We start from the raw sequence: 22,825 nt of genomic DNA, 5'->3' as shown, positions 1-22,825 counted from the left end.
TGGATATGTACACCTGGAGAACGCTATGATCTTGTATGTTTTGTTCTCATTTTATGTACGCATCCTATGAAAGATGGCGCATGGCAGAAGTAAACTGTTAAGGCTGTGCCTACTCGTCACAGTACTCATATTACTATTATTTATTGTTTTATATAGCGCCATCAAATTCCGTAGCGTTGTACAATGGGTCATATAGCAGTGATCTCCCTTTTAACCAGCCCGTTGAACAGTGGCACCTCAAGCCAACTGGCTAATGGCCCCTGGACCTGCCCCTCCACCACTAATAAAAATAATATAGTCTAAGCCCAGGTGTTAAATGGCGGCAGCTCATCATCTTTGGGGTCCATTCACTAAAGGAGAGTTGACAGGAGAGATATGGATTCAGCTCCTTGACTTCACTTTAGATGATGAAGGTCCAACCCCAGTGAGCTTCTGCTGTATCAAGGAGCTTTGCTTGCCCCGGATACTGCGTAGATACAAGCAGAGCCATTCTTCCTGCCAGTGTTTGCCCTTTCTAATTAATTTGGGGGTAAGGGGGTTAAAACTACGTCTTTAGCGTAGGGCTAGCGTAGCTAATGTGCGATGCGGCGGGATTGAGCTTTGATAAATGTTATAAGGATAATAAGTTAACCGTATTAACTGAATAACTACCAAAGAACCTAAGAGGCAAATACTTATATAAAAGTAAAGGAAATGTGTTTTGGAGGGAAAAAAACAACCAATACCACAGAGTAACAAATAATACTATTTGTGAATAATTAAAAAAAACACCCAGTAGAATGCCAACTATCGTGTGGCCGGTAACGACTAATGACAACGTTCATGTTCCAAAATATAACAAACCAGAATGGCATCACTAGGAACTGATACTTTATTGCAACAAAGATATTGTATAATGACCTCATTTATCTCTCCCACGCTTCAAACCGTACGGGGATTTTTTAGGGGATTTACAGCCGCACCTGAGAACCGCGGCTTCGGTTCAGAGTGACAGGCAGGGCAAAGGTTGAAGGAAGCCGGGACCAGGCCTCGGCGAACAGATATTTCCTATAAGCCTTGACGGAGGAAGTTGTTCCTGTGGCTTACCTGAGGGACTTCCTGTTATGAGCCAGATGAGCAGAAGCAGGAGGAGAGTGATGTCATAGACAAGCAGCACTCTGTGCATTGATACTAGTGACCTAGGAGCGCATCCAGTGTTATTGCAGCGGACTCGCTGTCACCGTGTCACGGGCCACATACAGGCACGTGAAAACACACAGAGAAAAGCCATGGAATGATTTCAAAGGGAAAACAATGTGACGGCGTTTCCTTTGGAGGTCACACATTTCCCTTGTAATGTTTAGGAAGCGGTCTCTTCACCTGAGACAGATGGGCATTCTCTCCAAGGGAACAGAACGGGAATTTGTAAGAACAAACCCCATCATCGCAACGTCTGTTTACACACCACGCGAAAGATAACACTTCATTGTGTTGATGCCCAAGTAATAAACAAGCCGATCTCATTTAGCGACTCCAGCAGAGTATAATTTGGTATATATTAACGCTATATATATATGGAAACCCTTAAAAAGTAAATATACATTTTTTTTTTACTAGTTATGAAGGCTTTTTTTTTTTGAGTAGGTCTGAGTTCAGTGGCTTGAACCCTGAAATCACAATAGGGTTTATTCACTAAAGTTGTGCTTTTAACTACCTAAAGTAGCTATCATTGTAATTCCTCTGCAAGGGCTGAGTTGGCCCTGCATAATGTATAGTTCAATCACTGCTTCAAATATGCTTTATACAGGGCCATCCAGGCTATTCTTGGAGCTCACTGGGGTAGATCCTTCTTAATGTAAAGTGAGGTCAGGGAGATGAAAGCGCATAAAGCCAACTAGCTATGAATCGCAGCAAATGTCCCATTGAGAACAAATTCTACACAAACCTGTGATATAACAAATACATACCACATGCCTGGTGATGAATAAATACAGAAACCAAGAAAACATTAATAGATGTAATTAGCGACGTCTTCTAAAGACTCACCTGTGCGCCAAGAACCACATGGGGGTTCTACGACCAAGGGAGCCCAAGGAATTTATGTATAAATCTGCTGCTCAACATGATTATTCCTCCAGGTTAGGCTATTCCTCCCCTTTCGTTTTGTAACTGCGGCCCTTTGGTTGGAGATGATAGGCCCTCAAAGCCTTTGTAAAGGCGGATGAAGGTAAGTTCAGGACAGAAACAAAAATGCTGAATTTGCCACAGATCACATCCGCTCCCTCTATAAACCGATATTTATTTTTTTGACCCGAATACCCTTAAAACACTAATAAAAAGCTTTAGTGATGGGTCATTATAATAAAGTCATTTTGAGACAATTACCTACTTTCATTAGATGTTATTGGACAGACTCATCATTGCTGCCAAATTAAGGTAAACCTCACATTTTCTAATAAAAAAAATCAATACAATGAAAGTAAGTACGGGAGACACAAAATGCAAGAAAAAAAGCTCAGCTTAACTGAAAAGACCATTGGCGTTGGAGTTCAATCCACTCTAGTGACCTCAGAAAGATCTGGATCTCAAATTCAGTGCTAATCGTGAAGCTTGTAAGAGAACCTTTACTTTCATACAATTAAATGAACAACTTATGCCATGTTACTGTGGCCTGGAAGTCCAGGGCAAACCCATACGCGGCATTGGCTCCGGGTCAATAAAAGAACCCGGCTGTTCACGGCTGGAGAGATTCCAACGATCGCGTTCCATGAATGGGTGTTTGGAATGAGACATCATTGCTTCTACGTCTAGTATGCAGCTGGCTTTATATCAAAAATATATCCTAATCTTTTTCCATCATTAATCAAGAGTCACAAGACTACACAAAAAACAGTCTATATGCCATTTAGACAATTAAAGAGATTATAGCTTTTGGCCGTTCCTGTTTATTCACAATAGCACCTTGAAACATGACTGGTTATTGTACTGTCATTTGTGTTACACAATCGACCTATTTAGCCTCGAAAACTCTTACGTTAAAGCAACCTGTTAGAACTGTATGTTGATAAGTACATAAAAATTGATATTTAACATGAAAATGCAGGCTAAAATAGCTCATTTATGGTTTAAAACGTGATTAATCTCCAAATGAGACAAAATGAGTTAAATGTTAATACTCTTCATACTTAATTGGAAGTATTAAACCGTTTACACACAAAGTTAGATCAGCTGCACCCCTCAGACCCCTTCTTAGACAGCGCCCTCTGCCGGGGGGTGTTAATGAGCTTTACCCATTAGGGATTTAAAATATTTCTAGAATTTTGGGAAAGCAGACTGTACTTTTACTAACATTCCATCAGAATCCCTATAAAAAGTGTTGTCTTAACTTTAAGGGTCTTTTAACCCTTTTCATGGAATCAACAAGCCCATTATGTACCATTTTTGGGGAGCCTGTTGCACAACATTGCATAAAAAAGATTTTAAAGGTGCTGTTCCACCCATTCTGCTGAACGCAGCACTTTTGTAGCTAAATACAGCATTAGAAACAGCATTCCTCGTAAAGTTATATGCCCAAATCTTTCGAGGAACAAAATCTTTAATAATGTGGACTATTTTTTTGCCCGGATCACTTTACTGTCATGTGACACAAAATCAAGCAAAGACAGGTGGTTGCCATAGAAACGGAAAAGGGTTTCTGTGTTTCTTTATCCTTATTATTATCTTTTACAACTCCTTATATTTCCAAAGCAGAGTAACCTGGCGATATATATATTTACCTGCTGGTGCTCAGGCATAGAATAGCTTCACGCAAACAAACTAAATGGATGTAAATGTAATTGTCCTTCCTTACAAAACATTCTATTTCTGGTCACACTGAACTTACTAATGACTTGTAATGTTCTTCTTAATGGTGGAAAAATATGTTTTCATACAATCATCCAATTTGAAGTACTTGCACAACAAAAAAAAAGCAAGCAGATTAAGTATACACAAAGTGAAGATTAAAACATATAAACTCTGGTGCCCAATCTGGTACAGCGCGCGGTTCATCCAAAGGTTCCCAAGCAAAAGCCTCCGAATGTTTAGGTAACCGAGATATTAAGAAGAGAATCACAGCAGCGGCTATAGCATAATGACCAGCGAATGCCTTTATTGTTGGGTAATCGTTACAATATTACGCTTCTTTCATTTGTCTCCGTAAAAGCCCAGGCTATATGCATAATGTAACTGAACGGGAGCCAGTTTAAACGTATACATCCCTGCCAATGCCCCCGGTAATAAAACGGATATTTTAATTCACATTCGCACACCTAGAGCGGAGGAAGCACGGAGAGCATGCTATCATCCTTCTGGTCGGACTAAGCGGCCGTATCGCCGTCTTAGGAAGAGTTCTGACGCTTCTCTAATAGACACAAGAGTGTTAAAAAAGGACGGCATCATACTCTGGGATTTGGCTACGGTCAGCATGTCGCCGTCCTACGAACACAGAGATCTCCTTCAGGGAAAGTGACTCCATTGTCCTCTCCCGTCTAATATTCCAGCAGAGTAAACAATTGCTTCCTCCGGGTAGTGTGAGGTCTCCTTTCATCTTGTAAACTCTTCCCAATCCACGCCCGTAAAGAAAGGGTGAGATCGAATGTCTTCGGCACCTGCCGCCCCGGAACCGAGACGCTCCATAGGGTTAAACTGCAAAAGCTGGGGGGAAAACAAACAAACAAAAAAAAAAAAAAGTACACCGATTTATTTACCTTCAAAACACACAAAAACTAAAAAAAATATAAAAAAATTATAAAAAAATATAGGGATTCACCGAACTCACTTCTATATCTTTTGATAAAATATTTGTGGTCTTTTGGAAAGAAATATGGAAAGGGAAGGATAATTATTTGGCGTCTGTAAATATTTAATAATGTATATTATGTTGATTAAAGTATAGCTAGTACAATAGAGGTAATATAAAGGAAGTATAGCGATATCACAGCTGCAAAGACAAGGAGATTCGTAATGTTATAAATGGTTTTGCGACAATGTTTCCTGGAATGCGACAGGACCCAAAACAAGTAAATCTATGAACGAAAATGCAAAAAATTGCATCAGGAATAAGTATTTGTAAAGTTTGTGCAACAGAAAAAAAACAGCTGAAACCAGCCCATCCAAAGTAACAAAGTAACGATGCTGCGCAACTGACACGTCTAACTATATCAGAGACACCCGGCAAGGTCATTTTGTAATAAAGAAATCATAAAAGTGGGTGGAAGCGCGCTGAAGTAAATGCCCCACCGCCCATCAGGGGTGCTAGAAATTACCCCCCAGGAACAGCAATCGGATGCGGTATACAGAGGTTCTGAGGCAAAATCGAGAGATCGCAGGTAAGGCCGTCAGTGAGGTGCAGCAGAGTAACGAAGCGGGTATTGCAAAAATATGGCTAATAAAGGACCCCAAACCAACTTCCCCATCCATGCAAAGTGATGGAGATTTGTTTTTAACTTAAAAAGTCAGAAACATAGAATTTGATGCCAGATCAGACCTGTTTTTCCTGATGTAAAGACTCAGACCTTAATCAGTCACTGGTCTCGTCACATTCGGGAGCCACATCCTCGTCCCATGTATGTTTAAATTTCCTCACTGCATTAGCCTCTACCACTTCTGCTGGGAGGCTGTTCCATGTATCTATCACCAACTAAGTAACATTAAAGTTCCTTATATTACATTAGATCAAAGCCGCTGACCCTCTAGTTTTAGACGATGACCTCTTGTTCCAACATCTCTTCTCCTTTGAACTAAACCTCCCTCCTGTGCTTTGTCAAGTCCCTTTAGTTCTTTAAAAAATATTTTTGGTAAGCTCAGCGAGAAGCCAAATCATTCTGGTAAGTGGGTCGTCTGGTGGCGCATTAAGTATTTTTTTGGATGCCCTCAGAACAAAACATGTAAAATATCAGTTTACAGATTCATCAGCAAAATGCCGTATTTGTTGCATTTTTTATTTTTTTTTGTACGTGAAACCTGAAAATTAACATTCTCCGTTTCCGAAAACTCTGGAAGGTACGGTTACCACAGTAACGTTAACAAGGGCTATAGTATTATTATTTATTGTTTTATATAGCGCCATCATATTCCGCAGCGCTGTACAACGGGTTAACAGGGCATGACAGCCGTATATAACGTAACAATTAGACGTAATTCTAATTCTCTCGTTCTACAGAATTATATATGGTACATTAAAATTTCATTCTGATATTTTAGTTAACCCCCCCCAAAATAAATAAGATGAACTGTAACGTGACTGATTTTATTTGTGTAACATTTTAGATTTGAAGTCAAAATTTTTTGTTCTTTTTTGAGTATTTACTTTCCTCTTCATATATTTTTTTTATAATTTAGAAGTTAATGTTGATACCTAGTTACGCGCCAAGCGATGGAGCGAGCAGCACATATTTTTTGGCTATTTTATTTAATATTATTTTGTTTTCCGTTGTGAATATCTGCATTTTAATAAAGTTTCAACCTCGTTCTTATGCGATTAACCCTTCTCAGGAAAGAATTCATTGGCACATCTGGTTTATTTGCCTAAGAAAAAGTACAAGCGACGAAGTCTCACGTGGAACGAGCGACACATAACGGCACCCCGGCGATGGTTGAAGAGGCAGGCTGACCAGCACAGTCGTTATTAGTTTTATATATTTTATATAGGACGGGAACGCACACAAGCAAATCAGTCGTAATCACTTTTTAAGTAGTATTACAGAATATAGCATATATTATGCCAAAAAAAATATCTTAAGTATACGAGCCATTTGTCTTAATTTGTCACCGCAATCAAAGAGCCGCGTGATGCCCATTAGGATAAGATCAGAGTTCCAAATCATGGTGAGGACCGGCGTGTATTTCCCTGCTGCTAGATCAGACGTTCCCTCCGGACTTGTCTGTGACACTTATGAACCTCATTGTGGGTGGAAAGGGAAAAGCAAAACAGACAAAGTGCTACCAGCTAGTAGACCCCTTCCCTTTCCTGCCAAGGTCTTCCTGAAAGTCCTCGCCGCCGGCTTCCTCCAGTAATTAAAACCAAACAAATAGGATTCCCGAGCGAGTCAACAAGGTTCCCTGGTGGGCCCTTTCCAGGCGTGTTATGAAGTCTAATGAAGTCGCCGGGTCATGGGAGGTCCAGAGGTTAATTCGAGAGACTGCCTTCTGTAGGTTTATTACTTCCGGTTCAGGGACACAGGTGGCTCTGTAGGATTTTCAGTAGACAAGATGCACCATGGGTGACCTCTCAACTGTGAATCCTAAAGAGACGGCGAGTCAACAATAGATGCCCCAGACAAAGGCAGAGGGCATGTAGCACCAGTTAAAGGTCTTGCCCCCGGGTCCCTTTCAAATATACCTCTCACAGATCAATGTTTGTAAAACCTCTCCAAACAAGCGTGTCTACAAGTCAGTGGAATAAGTGCCCCCTCTTATCAGGATGGATGATTTATCTTCGTAGAGTTAAAATAAAGAAGAAAAAGAAAAACAAAACATTATTCAGGGCTTAAAACAATGTTTTCTACAATGCCAGCTAGAAGTATATAACGAAACATAAATATTATATTCACGGTTACAAAATAAAGATAAATTCAAAATAATGGTACAACTAAGAGAGTCCTGAAAATAGCAGCTGCACAAGATACTGCTTTTATTTAATAAAGAACGGTATTTCTTTATTTTAACCTAAAAGATCCATCATATAATTCATAAGCTGTACAATAAACTTATTGCTTCTGAAGTTTATTTATTTATTTTAAAGGCAAAAGCCACCTTCACATAATTGCCCTTCTAGTATAAGCCGCTGCGCTACCTCCCCGGGGAGAGCGCGTCCTCGCATCGCTCTTAGAACGGATCGCCGGAGCCTCAGATGTGATGTGGAAAGAGTAGGATGTATTTTGACAAGTGCGAGGCACACAAAACGAGACAAGGCTGCCATCAGAGAGAATTTCTAAAACACAGATGTCTGAAACGATCCCGGCTCCTAATAGGCAAACGTACGCAGATCAACAGAAAGCGCGATCCCCCCCCCCCGCACAACGCCGAAGCCAAAAACCTGCTCCAGGCTCCGCCGAAAAAGAAGGCAGAGGGAATTCTTTGCGCTGAACACTTCCTTTTTACGTGCCAGTGCTGTCAAGATCTGAAAACACGCCGGCCAAGATCAGGAGCAAAGTGCTGACTCCAGCAACGGCACCTGGATGGGAGAGCGCGGCTTCAGAAGTTCCGTGTCACAGGAGCCGGCGCGCGGCACCGCCGGCTCTTTAATATTTCATCGCCGAGATGCCGCATTTCACCGGGGGCGTTAAGTATCTCCAAAGCAGCTGTTAAGCAAAGCTGGAGATGCAATCAAACACGTTTGTTTTATCCACCAACATAAATTGTTCATTTGAACAAAGGTAGCAGAGCCGGTTCACACCACAGCCTACATACAGATACATTTAATCCAACTCGTCCGCATCACCGCTGGGCCGCAGACGACGCTCCGGACTTCAATGGCTTACAAGTCCCATAAACGCCATCCAAAGGCGCAGGACTCTCAGCCTGAACAAACACGGGAGCGTCGGCGCTCTATTTATAATAGGGAGGCCAAGATCTCCAAGTTATTTCTTAGAAGAACCACCGTGGTTAGTTAAGTTTTGTTTTTTGTGCGGCAAACAAAATCACACCTCCCAAGTTGCCATGAAGTTGTAAATCAATGAAACAGCCTCCTATCATTTACGGAGAGAGGGTGGTAAATAAACGGAACAGCCTCCCGGCAGAAGCCATAGAGGTTTTAACGTGCACAGGATAGGTATACGAGTATCTGGAATCGAAGACGATACCAACGACTGATTAAGGTCTGAATCTTTACATCACGGAGAATGGCAGACTAGACGGGCCGTCTGGGTCTTCTCTGCCATCAAATGCTAAGCTTCTATGTTTAGGGACAGTCCCCCTGCTGAGACCCAAAGCCCTCTACACCCCGTCCACTCCTAATGCCCCTCTTCTATACACAGTAATGTATATAGAAACAGCTGAAACGTTTGGAGGGATTCAACTGAGATACATACTACAGCCCCGCCCCATCCATACATCTAACCACACCCCCTAAAACATAAGCATCCCCAGAGATGGGGGGGGGTCCCTGAAATAGCCGAGGTTACCCCAGTATTACCTGCTGAACGAGAGATCTGGCTTCTTTAGACACATTCTCTGGCATGGAGACCGATGTGTGAGTGCTTATACCTGCTGGATGGCATTCAACCAGGGCCTGAAATAACCAAAATGAGTCAAATCAATGCCTTTATACTTTTCTTTATCGTTAAAGCAATACATTTGCATACCATGTCACATGACTTCACTATACATTCACATTCGAATTCTACTAAAACGGATCATGGTTACAAACGCTCTACTAGAGACTGTCGCCCATAACTAGATCCCCTCTCATGTCGGGGAAAAAAAAATGACTTTGGCTCCTAAACTACTTAAAGTAGTAAAAGAGCCAAAGTATTGATCCTCAGACACTACTGGGTTCACATTATCAGCAGCGACATTCTGGTACAAAGGCATAAACATTGGGCAGTTACCATGGCAACCAGTGCATTGTTCTTGCTGAGCCCTTCCCTTTAACACATAACCCCTATTATGCCTTAGCAGACCCTCTGACCAACTCGTTGGGTTTATTGAGCTACCCGCGGCAATGCGTTTTATTACCCCGTGCGGCCGATCAGACCTCGCAGGTGGCTCCGTGTATAAACTAAAGAAAACGCACAGATTAAGATTTCTCCCCGTAAGCAGCACAATAAATCAGATAACCTTACCCTTCATTTTCCGGCCCTATATATATATTTTAGAGGTAACCCAGAAATAGCAAATAACCTGCTTGTACAGCTGAAATCTGAAATGTGTAACATAAGACCCTTCATCCTATGTGTTCCGCAAACTGCTTTTAAAGCATAATTCATTAACCATGCGCTGCTGGGCTACGGGCAACCTCCGCCTCGCTAGCTGTCTCGAACTACAATTCCCATCATGCATGCAGAACTTTCAAAGTCTTTCAAAGCACACAGAATACAGGCGGGCGCCAAGAAGCATCCTGGAAAACGTTGCACTTTTACGGCTTTTAGAAATTCTTCTACACCTTGATAATAAAACATTCTTCGTATGTTTTTGTGCGACAGACACAATGTCCCTTTATGAAATGCCTAGCGAGGCTGCATGCACTAGCATTCTTCAACAGAGAACGTATGGAACAATAATCAGAAAATCAATTAGATGATCCCTTTACGCAAACGCAAAAAAAAACCAACTAAACAAAGAGGAATTATTAAAAGAAAGGGGAAAAAATATAATTTTTTTAGCAATCGGTAGATTGTACATCACACCGGCGAGTCCTGATGAGAAATAATTGTAATACCCGAGGAGGGTAACAAACCCTCAGTAATATTGGCCAGCGGACCCAGACCGTATTAAGTAAACAATACAACGCAGAAGACAAAATGTTTTCAGGAAGGTTTATGGCCGTGAGAACCAACATTGAGCCCTGGGCCACCGGCCAGACAAAGATGGAATAAATCTCATCAGGATCCAGCAAGGTCTTTGGGCATCTCGAGAAACTGAGGATGGACGCCCCTATGAATGGTAATAAAGTCACAAGGGGCAGACGTTTACCCAGGGGCACTGAAGGTGCCTCCTGACGCTGCTTTGGGATCTTTCCACCCCCCCTCCAATGTTTGTGGACCTCTTACAGCTGTGTAAGCTAGTGTGGTCTGGGTATGGAGGACACACTTAGGGCAGCTGGCAAGCAGCCATCGATTCATAAATATAGTGAGAGTTCTCCTAGCTTACTAGCTTCTGGCTACCAAATGATAAATGGATGGTGAAACATGCGTGGGATAAGCAGAAAGTTATGCTGAATCTTAGACAAGACCAAGGACTAACGTCCAAGTCTATAGAGCAGGACAGATGGGCAGACCAGACGGGCCGAACGGGTCAGATCTGCCAGAATTAGTTTGGTAAAACATGTGGATTTCCAGACATAGAGAAAGATCATTCATTTAAAAAAATAAATAAAATAAGTAAATATTACCTTGCCGGTGAAAAGTTCAAAGAGAATAGCACCCAGACTCCACCAGTCACAGGTTTCTGTTTCTTCTGCTATGCCTCCCACCTCTGAAAGGTAAAAAAACAGCTTTAGGACAAACATATATCCAATATTCATATACAGCTGAAAAATTACATACATTTTTAAAGACAGACCAGGGGGTCAACACGCGGATTTCTCAAATTGTTTGTGAGGGGCGGATTGTTGCGCTACAATGAACTCCAATAGGTGATTAAACCCACTTGAAGAGTCAAAACGCCATAAAATATCTTCACCATGGAGGGCCAGAGGTTTCAATCTGACGCAAAGGGCTTTCCCGCGGAGACATGTATTAGAGTTCTGTACATTTTATCTGATCTGATGATAACATGTATACTGTATGTCTAACACATGCTATCGACCAGACCTGCACAACTCCAGGCAACATTTTTTGGGATATCTCAGCTTCTACGCCAACTTTTCAGTTCAAATTCGTTGGAGCATGAGAGTTATTCAAAGACATACATTTTGCTTTATAAAAAAAAACAAAAAAACATCAGTGACTAAGGTGTTAATCAGCCAGGTTTTCGATGTATTCGGTTTTGGGGAACATCTAGTATAGTCAGCGGGGTCATCTATCCAGTGCCCGGGGCAAACCCTTACAACGCTGGGTCGAGTGATTGGCACAAGATGCCTGGCAAGTGAAAGCCAGACTCCCCTTACTGACTAAGAGTATTTCATTTAGTGCCAGCGAGTTACAGGGCGCTTTTTACAGTCCATACATTCAAACTAGAACTGACAGACTAACCTATAAATTAGGTAAGGAGGGTCCTGCTCGCAAGAGCTTACAATCTAGAGGTTTCAATTAAAGGTCAACCATCTCTAGTGATATAGGAGAGCTAAAGGCCTTAACAAGACGGTCAATGTTCGGTACTTCAGCTTTACACACATTAAGATCCCTTTTTTCCAAAATAAATGAATACTTTAAAACAGGCAGGCTGGATGGGTGTACGGCCCTTATCTGCCATCAAATTCTACGTTTCTGTTCCAAAGCAATTAAAAATAATGGCGTCTTTTTAATTAATCTGAGAAAGGGGGAAAGAGGCTAAACCCTTTAACTGCCTTTGGCTTGCAAAGTTTCAAGAGGACCGGAACAGCCAACGTTCTCCATGGAGTCGGCAATAAGGACTTTCTTACCCGGAGGCACGATGTCCAAATGGTCCACTGGCAACAAAGTGGTTATTGGGGGTAAAATACAATTTAGCAGCAAGTCCAGCAGCACAGCTACCAGCTTAATAGAAGCCCTCTGACCATCATACGCACTTAAATGCATACGACTGCTGCGTGATCAATCATTCCCTCCATACATTCCCATACTGCACAGGCAGTATGGGAATGCCCCATTACACCCTTCTGAGTGACGTGTCCTAAAATACAAAGTTACAGAGGGGTAACATCAAGACAAAAAAAAGTATGTTTTCCTAAACATATAAACGGTTGTTTGTCAATCGTTAACAATTAACAACCAACAGTGAACCGCTACAAAAGTAAATGAATGAAATGTGTAATTCACACACCCAACACAACATAATCACATGCCTGGGGGCACAAACTATACGAGGATGTATGTACTTGTTAAAGAAATTAATTACAGTAACGGCACATTGTTTTGCACATTAAGCAGAGAGAAATAAGAAGTCTCAGCCAAGGTGAATCATTGACCGGCTTTGTTTTCTCAACATCCCCTTTTTATCGTTCCTTATACGTGGAATGAAATTCCGCTGCTGGGGTAGAAGGAACTACAGGGAGTTCTTCCTTCTTGAAAATAACAAAAAGCCGTTTTAGATAGTTACGCACTTTGTATGTTTATTCCACAGACCAGAACTCTGCAGATCTTATAGAAAAAATACTAAAGTTAATGGGGACTTTAGTTGAAGTTGGTAACACCATAGAAAAAGAAAAGATATAAAGTTATTGGGACCCCAGAGACCTCTTCTTCAAGATCCCCCCAATTACGGGGATCTCTTCGGGTTCTATCTGAAGAAGAGACCACTGAGGTCCCAAAAGTATGTAGCTTTACATATTTAGATATTTTTTGGTCCAACATGATTAATTTATTATAACTGCCTCTTACTTTTCACTAAGTTATATACAAGGTTCATGAAGTCAGCAAGGGGACTCGCTCTGCACAGGGGCAACAAGACCAAAAGGTTGTTTCGAGAGAAGTGAAGAATCATTTCCATCTTAACCTGTAACGTGATTTCTCTTTCTCAATCAGCGTAAAGGTTTTTAGAGATGGTTGGTTTAATAGTTATGGACAACTGTACCCCAGAGAAGTGGAGATCTGTTACTAAAGGTGGCAAAGACTAGAACAGCGATTAGTGGGTATAATTAGCGTGGTGCTTTCTCCAGATTTTATTAGTATCTTAAGTAAAGAACGGCTCTTTAAAAAGTAATAGGGAAAGTATGCACCTTGTAGGACAGGGGTGTCCAACCTGCGGCCCTCCAGCTGCTGCAGGACTACATCTCCCATCCTCCTCAGCCAGCCCCTTAGCTGAAAGAGCATTATGGGAGATGTAGTCCTGCAGCAGCTGGAGGGCCGCAGGTGTTGACGCCCCTGTTGTAGGAAAACAGTTAAAATAAAAGCAAAAAAGTATCAGTTCTGTTCATGATCTGAAAAGGAAATTTGATGAATAATTCAACATGATCATATGTAAGGTTATGCATTTGGGTAAGTTGGACTTAGTATAAAAGTTGGTGAAAAGTTCAATTGTTTCTGGATTTTTTTTTTTAAACAAATGCCACGCCATGTAACCAAGAGATAAAAGATATACTGCAACAATTAGAAATCGGAGGGCAGGTGGACGATGTTTTTTGTAGCCAAATGTGTGATAAGCGCTTCCCCGGGGAGATGAGAGCAAAGGGCTGTTTGAACAGAAGTGAATCATTTTCATCCTAACCCAGCGATAAACTTTATTCCCCTTTCTCTCTCTCTCTCTCTCTCCAAACATCAAGCCTCTTAAACGCTCTTGGTTTATTTAGAAAACATCGAGGCTGTCACTGGTTTGACTGCAACAAAAGCAATGTCACATCACGGCGGTTTTGTTTGGGTTTTTTTTTGTATTTGAAATGTAAGGCAATATTGCTGGCAGAAAATACAAAGTGTTCCTTTCAGGCTGTGTCACCGATTTCATGGACTTTGAATGATTTATAAGTTTTCGTTTCCCTTGTGGGGTTGGGAACAGAAATCGGACTTATCACGTCGGGACACAATGATTTGGTTTGGATATTCATCAAAGTGAGACCAAGGCAGGACTTTAAAGCACCGGTAAAACGGTTAGTTACGTGAAGAGCTATAGATTTCAGGATGAACCTCGCCTCTGTAACATCAGAGAATAAAAGGGGACTTCAAGCTCTTTCGCTGAGAGTGTAATGGAGAGGCCAAACTTTTAGAAAGGAGCACTTTCCGTCCTGTGAATTCCTCCTTTCCGGACTTCTCACTATCCTGTACACCTCCCTTTAGCGATGAGAAAAGATAGAAGGGGGGGGAAAGACAGTAAGAGGCTGCCACCTGCTGGGCCATCTTCAAAGTTGCATGCGACCAAGTGAAACTATCAATTTTACCCCAAAAAAAGCATTTATTTTTCTCCTTCGGAGCAAAAGGAACAGTGCTACGTTTATTTAGGGCAACGCGAGGGGCTCGGAGATATCAGCTGGCTTTGATAACAGGGGATTTATATGATATAAAAGGAAAAACAATATGAATCCTAGAGTCATCTCCCACGGTGAATATATAGATATGGTCCTGTAGAGGTCACGTCGCAAACCGAGCTGCGGGAATTTTTAACAGTAAAAATACCAGAAATGCATCATCTTGTGCTATTTATATGACAATTAATGGGTTGTCCTTAAAGCCATAAAAAACAATGCATTGCGAGCCCGTACATGTCCGGGCTTCGTCATGAAGGGGTTAAATGAGTCGGTCATAGGGATTGAGCCACATAGAAGAGGTCTCTTTGCTGAGATCTCCGAACAGAATGGTGGCAGATCACACCGGCGTGTACAGTGTGAACCTATTCCCTGTATTACACTAGGAGGTCAATAGAAATAATAATAATAAAAAAAAAACTGCCATATTTATAAAAATAATCACTAAAAAATATTCCCAAAAAAGCTATTTTATTGTATTCCAGGAAATAAAGTAATTTCCATTTCAAAATAGATGACAGCCATTTAATATATAATCCATCATAAAAAATGCATAACATTATCTAAAGAATTAAAAAGTGCCGCTTTCATATGGCCGGTCGCTAGTTTTTACCTCCAAACTTTTTATTGCACAGTTTATACGGAGAGGGATAAATTATCTGACACCTGAATGCAGCCCGCTGCTTTATCCTCTTCTTCCACTTATATCTGTGCAGAACTCAATACACCTTTATAGATTTAACCTCCATACTCTGTCTAATCACACAGGAGTTTCCCCAAAGTAGGAAGAAAAAGGTTTTCTCGCCTGTAATTCTGCAGCCTACAGTAATAAATAAATGGGGGAAATGCTTCGTATACACAGGGGCGACAGGGAACTGCCTGCTTCGGTCAGCAGAGGTAAATCTGGTCATTTGGGTTTTTTTGCCCCCGAGAAGCTTCCATCCCCATCTTCCTATGACAATGACCACTTATTAATATCTTTTTTCTTTTGTTGTTCTGCTGCTGCTCCATTTATGTGTTTGTTGTCTATAAAATTGTTCTTTTTGTAACTGCATCTAAAACTTGGAAAAAAAATCCACCGTAATGCCGCGATTTCAGAGAATTTCCACAAATTATAGGTTACGGCAAACTAGCAGCTATTGTTCAAACTAGAAAAATAACTGCTCAGCAATATTATTATTATTATATATAAGCCGCGTCATCACAGCCTAACGGACACATAGAGGCCATCATTACAGGGATGGATCGCTGGGATGGATCTCAACGCGTGCTTCCTCGGCTTGGGCTTTCCCAGCGATCCCCCCAACCATGCATAGCATTTCCACGAGGGGCACGAGTGCGTTTTAGAAGAGAAGAAGATTCACAAGTAACCACAGGTTTTTCAGGCGTCATCGCTCACGCAACGCCACGCTTGTGTCAGTTGGGGAAATCAGAGATCTCCCGTTTAACCGGACTATTTACACAACTTGTGGAGGTCTCTGCCCAGCCAACATGACATAAGGCAGTGACCCCCCATAAATACGCTAGTGCTTGCTCTTCCTATGAGGTCTATTCACCAGCGGAAGAGTTGGCAGGAGAGTTTACTGGCGGGTTTCTCCAGGCAAGTACCGGTACCGGTCCGTGGCCTATAAGCAACCGGGCCGCACAATAGGGTGACCACATGTCCCGGAATCAGTGGCATCAAACACCGTCTTTTTTTGGGGCGCTGAGCGGTTACTCATGAAGTTTTCAGCAACTGCTCGGCACCCCTCAGTCTCTTCCGCGAGGCATCTAGCTCGGTCGCGGTGCCGGCGTTTCATGCCGAGCGCCAGAATAGGACCTCATATTCCGGCGCTCAGCAGTGAAGCGCGCACCGCAGCAGAGCAGGGACACAAAAGCCTCGCGCTCCCACCGCAGGACCTCTGGACGGTAAGTGAACTTCACAAGGGGGAGAGGGTAGATAGTGAGAAAGGGAGGAAAGGGGGTAGATACTGAGAAAGGGGGGGGAGAGGGTAGATACTGAGAAAGGGGGGAGAGGGTAGACAGTGAGAAGGGGAAGAGGGGTACATAGTGAGAAAAGGGGAGAGGGGGTGATTTATTGTGAAAGGAGGCTTTGAAAAAATCTCACTGATTTAACTATACATTATACAGGGCCAGCCAAGCATCTTCCGCAGCAGAAGCTCACTGGGGTTGGGCCTTCTTTTATGTAGTGAGGTGATGGAGCTAAAACACTCCTGCAAACTCTTCTGTCAACTCTCCCTTTATTGAATAATCCCCAATGGAGAATAAACAGAAGCAAAAACGGACATTTTCACTAGTCCCAGTCTTTGGGATTGATGAGAAAGCGGTGAAGGCTCCGTGTGTGGGAATCCTGCTCTCCTTCAGCAGTCCTCGGCTCTCCCTAAGGATGCCGCGCGTCGACGGATACAATAATCAGCCTTAGTACCTTATCCGTCAGCTAATATCGACATCTTACAGACAGCCCATTCCTAACATAGCTTTCAATGCAGTTCCTGATGCTTCACTCAAAGTAACAATAATGCAACAAATGTTCCAAATTCCAGAAAGACAGGCGCGCTCCACTTGGCGGGGAGATCTCAAACAACATATAAAATGTCTGTCGACAGAGAGATACAGACACAGATATGGAACATAAATGAGGTGGATATGAAAAGTCTACACACCCCTGTTAAAATGCCAGGTTCTTGCGATGTGAAAGAATGAGACAAAGATGAACCATGTCAGAACTTTTTCCACCTTTAATGTGACCTATAATGTGAACAGTTCAATTTTGAGGTTTTAGTGGGTTTTTTTTTCCCCCCTCAAAGATTTCAGTTTGTTTTGCAATTGAACTGTTCACGTTATCGGTCACATTAAAGGTGGAAAAAGCTCTGACATGATTCATCTTTGTCTCATTCTTTAACATCGCAAGAACCTGGCATTTTAACAGGGGTGTGTAGACTTTTTATATCCGCTGTATCAATATTAAACATTATATAAACAAACAACATAGTATTGAGATTTCCAAACGAGAAATAAAAAAAATATCATGATGGCCAGAGACCAAGGAATATAGAGGCTGGATAAGCATTTACTGTGCGCAGAGGCAAGCTACAGACCATATAGTGGAGTCTTTTATAATAATAATTGCTGAGTTAATAGCAATTTTATTTTAACTAACCCATTATTTGTTGGATTTGCCCACGAGCACACACACACACACACACACACACACACACTATATATATATATATATACACATACATACACATATACTGTACATATATATATATATATATATATATACATATATATATACACACACACACATATACACCCTAACATGAATAACGAAACAGCATTTGGTAACGCACAAAAAAGTCTATTTACCGTTCAGCAAAGCTTCAATTATGTGCCATATCTACCGTGACATGACAGAACGGGAATTAGTGTGAATATCAGGCCATGCATTAACTTACACGTCCAATAAAAGTATGATACGCGAGCTACAGGGGGAAATGAAAGCTGCTAATCTGCTTTTCAAGTGAAACATTCGAGGTGATTGCTCTAACCTGGAGCACAGAACATTCTCTCCATCGCATCGCTGTCACAGGATTCTTCAACCTCGGTCCACCTGCTGAAATACGTTAGCCGAATGTGTCCTGAAAACAAAACGACAGGAGAAATCAAAACATTTTTTCCCTTCCATTTTCTGTACAAGTGAACTGTAATTACTCTCTTTCTAGCTAAAAACAGTATCATTAAGAATAATGGCATCATTAAGTACTAGAAGCTATTACTGCGGGTGAATTTGCAGCGCTGATAATGAAGCTCGAGACAGGAAACGAAGATACTAATTACAAGATAAAACGCCTACTCAGTTAATTGGAAGCAACAGTGAATAAAAAAGAAATGCATTTGCAAAAGTTCCTGACCTCTATCATTCAATAAGATGTTGTTTGGGTTTAAATCGCGACACACAATTCCTTCTCGGTGGAGAGAATCAAGGGCTACAACCAGCTGAGCGGCCCAGCGTTGGATGCACGGCTCCGGAAGGAAGAAATTGGACGCCTCGGATAACTTCGCATCGAGCTCCTGGAATATTTTATGGATGTCCTTCTCCGGATTTTCGTGGCTGCTTTGGTCTGTGTCCTCGACTTGGATCCGGAGCCGGGTTAGATTAGCTGATAGATCCTCGGAGGGGTCAGAATGGGCCGAAGGAAGAGCGTCTTGAGCGATGCCGAGCTCTTTGGAGGCGGATAGATGCTCATCTCGACATTGTGACGTCTCTTTAGTAGATGAAGAAGTTGATGAAGTTAAAGATGGCGGATCGATAGAAGGAGGCTGCTCCAAAGTGCTTAAGTTATTCTCCAGATGCGCAATATCGAAACCCACAGAGGAGGGGTCCTTAGTGTTCTCAAAAGTCACTTCACGTAGTTCAGCAGACTTCTCCTCCTGTTGATCCAAGCTGCTTTTAATCTGTAAGACATCAGGTGTTTCGACAAGCGTAGCTTCCATATCGTCACTTTCCAAGAGGCTGCTTTTCGCAACGATTTCACTTTCCAGGTGATCAGAACCAGGGAGGTTAACAAGCAGATCAGGCCTTCCTTCTTCAGCGGCGCTCATGTCATCCAGAGCGGCGTCTTTAAATGATATAACGGGTACCGAGTCGTTTGATCCTCTGCTTATAGTGTCATGGGCGCCGACGCTTGGCTTGTCGGCATCGCTAATTTTAATCTCACAATCCGTGTCGTCGTCCTGGAACGGAGGCGCGGGCTCAAACATTTCAGAATCTACGTTATAGGCCTTCTCTACAAAATCAGCACCCGTGAAATCACTAGCGCTCTCTTTACTGTCTATTCGGAACAATTCCATGGGACTATTTTTGGATTTGCTCAGCGCGTCCGTCATCGACGCCGGTTCCGTTAAACCGTGCTCGCTCGTCTCGTTCGATAACTTAAATTCCTGGCCAGCGAGCAGCGAGTCGTCGTAAACAATGGAAACGGGCTTTTCTAGCTCGTCTATACCTTTGCGGCTGTGTCCCTGTTCTAATCGGAGCAACAGTTCCCCACTTAACGCGTCGGGCTCGATTTTTTCTTGTCCGTATTCATTGCACAGGGTTAAATAGCTGGTGGTGCATTCCTCCTCCGAACTCGATGCCGAATCAACCCATTTCAGAGGACTTTCCCTGCCTTCTTCCTCTTGGGTGCTGCTATCGTCTTGTGAGCTCAGCGTGAGACTGCCGTGCAACTGCTGAACGGAAAGCAGGTTCCTATCGCTGCTTCTGGAGTCAACGCTATTCCTGGGACAAGGGGCCAGATTTTTCAGAAGATCTTCATCGGAGCGGCAGCTCTTCGCTTCGGGAACATCGAAGCTCCCGTCTGTGCTCCTGCTTAAATACTTGCTTATGTGCGACCATAGCTTCCCACCTGCGCGACATTAAAAATAAAGATTAAACTTCTATGATGACATCATCAGGAAGATTATCCAAAGCAGCGTATGCTATATCGCTAATGGTAATGAAAACGATCGCTGCGCATCTTCGCCATGTGGTTTCTCAAAAGGTGTGAATATGCTAATGTAGTCATTAAATACATCCTTGGGTGGAATAAATCATGAACATATTGTATCGCGTACTCTACTTGCGAGAAGAAGAACGTACAAGGAGAATACACAGTATGGAGTTTAGCCAGTGCAGAAAAACATTGGGTGAACGAGTACTTTAAACCTGTAGACTTCTTCCCCCGAACGGTGACAGTTCTTCATGCCAAGTTAAGCATAGTCCTTTAAAGATCCATGCGCACCCATTCTACCCTAGCATGCGCCTATGGGGGGCAATCAGAAAATATGCCCCGGGAAGGTCTAGGCCCAGCAAAATAGACAACCAGTAGATGCCTTTTCACAGAGACAGGAGCCAGTGTGCCCACATGCTTCATACCATCGCGTTGGGCTCATTCGCTTATGGACCAGCTACCCCGAAAGCTTGCTTTGATGTAGCTAAAAATATTCAGGTGTGCAAAAGTACGGTAATTTTGAATTCGCTAAAAAAATTCTCACGTGCTTTTGTTTTAAGAGTAAAATGACTTAAAAATATAAGCAATTTTGGGACATAAGTGCAACGTTAAGAAAAATCATCAATGAACTGGAAAATGTAACAGTATCTGTAAACTCGTGTTATTTGCCCGCGCCCGTAATCAGAGTTTGGCATTAATTACGCACAAAGCACCCTTTCTTCTGCCAAGCGGCAATCAATTCCAAATACAACAGCAGCCATTGCCAGAAATTGTATCGGTGCTATATTTGAATAGATGGACTTTGTAATAGATATAGGAGAAAGAAACACCCAAAGCGCAAGATTTCTGGTAGGCAGTAACGCAGGCCAATAAATCGGAAATTTGCGCCGACCCTACTGTAATAATTTTTGGGCAACGGATCTGTACCGTTACGAGAAAAACACGCCAAAAGATTATTAATAGTTTTCTAAATCCGACACGTCAGTCGCAATGAATTAACTCTTTTAACAACGTTAACAAAGCAATTATTGTAGCCCTATAGGAAGCATTAAAACAGGGAATTAAAAAAAAGGTATTTAAACACATTTTTTTTTGGTTAACAACTCCGACGGGACCAATGCCGCGTTACTGAAATAACGGAAAACGCAGCTATGGGGCAGCCGGGAAAAGCCATTGCTGCGGCATTGTTGTGTTATAGGCTTTGTTATTATGCAATTGATAAGGTGTAAACTCTTTAATGGGGAAGGATACAATATATCTGTGGTTAAATGATTTAAACTAATGGGGGTGAGATAGAGAAGGACTGCAGAGAGGTAGTCCAGAGCTGACTTGGTGAAGGAATGGAAAGGGAGGTGAGCCGGCACGTGATCCCCACCGCGAGGGAAGAGGGTCCTGGCCATTACTTCTGGGGGTTCTGGCGGTTGTCTTGTGAAAAGCGAGCAGTAGATTATTAACTAAAGAGGGTCTTTAATTACGACAGTCTCCCAAAGATGGACACTCTAAGGCACCAGGACTTTAAGAGAGGTGCCAGAGTCAATGAAATCGGCATCCAAGACTAGCCAGGAGGGTCGGGGGAAGAGGAATAAAATCGAATGTCAGAGCAAAACCGGTGTCTGGTACACAGCGAGCTAACAAAATAACTCAACGGGAAACAAGATACTGAAGGACTAAAGATAAGTAAGCCAACGTAGAGCCATGACGGATGCAAAGCGCATCATACACATGATTAAAACGGCATGTATAAGAGACAAAACGCGCCTATTGGAACATGGGCAACTAACAGGAATTTGTCCTTAAAGGATTCCTTGACAGTGCCGTAGGGACTGCGTAGCCACAGACCAGTCAGGGTGCCCATGCTGACCCCTGTCCACTGCCGAAAGTGCCTACAATGGGCACGTGAGCATTAGAACGGGACCATGGAGCGACCCATTCTGATGAATCACGTTTCCTTTTATATCATTGCTTGGCCTGGTGCGTCGCTTACCTGGAGAACACATGGCACCGGGATGCATCTGCTGCTAAAGTCTTGGTGCAGATACCACACGGGTCACAGGGCTGTTTTGGCCGCAAAAGGGGGACCTACCCAATATTAGGCAGGTGGTCATAATGTTATGGCTGATCGGGGTATATACACTAACTATAAGGAGTTTTAAGGTGTTGTATGGAACTTGTACTATGCCTTAAGGTACAGTAGCTTGGGATATACATTTAGGAATGACATTGACTCATTGTTTGACACGCTGTTTTATCATATCCACTGGGGGACATTATCCCTGTAATATCATAGTAGATATCCTGCATTCAGTAAATTCACAATAAATATAGCCATCAGATTTCATCAGATTCCTGCAACCCAGGTGTGACAATCCTAATTCATTTGCCACCTGCTATAAACACGTGGAGGGCAAGCAGAATCGCTAATGACACTTCACAAGCAGAATCGCTGTTCACATCTACTTCACATCTACTTTGTGTCCATATGTGTCGCCACCGGCTGTACTGTTAGCTATCTTCTGCGGAATAAACAGCGAATGTTAAACGGCAGGCACAAAACGCTCTC

At 42.4% G+C, this 22,825-nt stretch overlaps 1 protein-coding gene across 1 annotated transcript in view; it reads right to left on the bottom strand.

Annotated features, from left to right (window-relative positions):
* Window positions 1-4,102: 4,102 nt before the first annotated feature.
* The window catches only part of RPS6KC1 (ribosomal protein S6 kinase C1), a 57,474-nt gene continuing 38,751 nt past the window's right edge, over window positions 4,103-22,825 (bottom strand). The window contains exons 12-16 of the mRNA XM_053459028.1: window positions 18,688-20,181; window positions 18,325-18,414; window positions 11,072-11,154; window positions 9,155-9,250; window positions 4,103-4,674 (exon numbers count right to left, since the gene is read on the bottom strand). Coding sequence (XP_053315003.1) covers window positions 4,564-4,674; window positions 9,155-9,250; window positions 11,072-11,154; window positions 18,325-18,414; window positions 18,688-20,181 — 1,874 coding nt within the window. The 3' untranslated portion in view covers window positions 4,103-4,563. The remainder of the gene's footprint in view (window positions 4,675-9,154; window positions 9,251-11,071; window positions 11,155-18,324; window positions 18,415-18,687; window positions 20,182-22,825) is intronic.

This window comes from Spea bombifrons, chromosome 3, assembly GCF_027358695.1.
Source record: "Spea bombifrons isolate aSpeBom1 chromosome 3, aSpeBom1.2.pri, whole genome shotgun sequence".
In the NCBI taxonomy this organism is placed as follows: domain Eukaryota; kingdom Metazoa; phylum Chordata; class Amphibia; order Anura; family Pelobatidae; genus Spea; species Spea bombifrons.
This window is presented reverse-complemented; position numbering and strand designations above follow the sequence as displayed.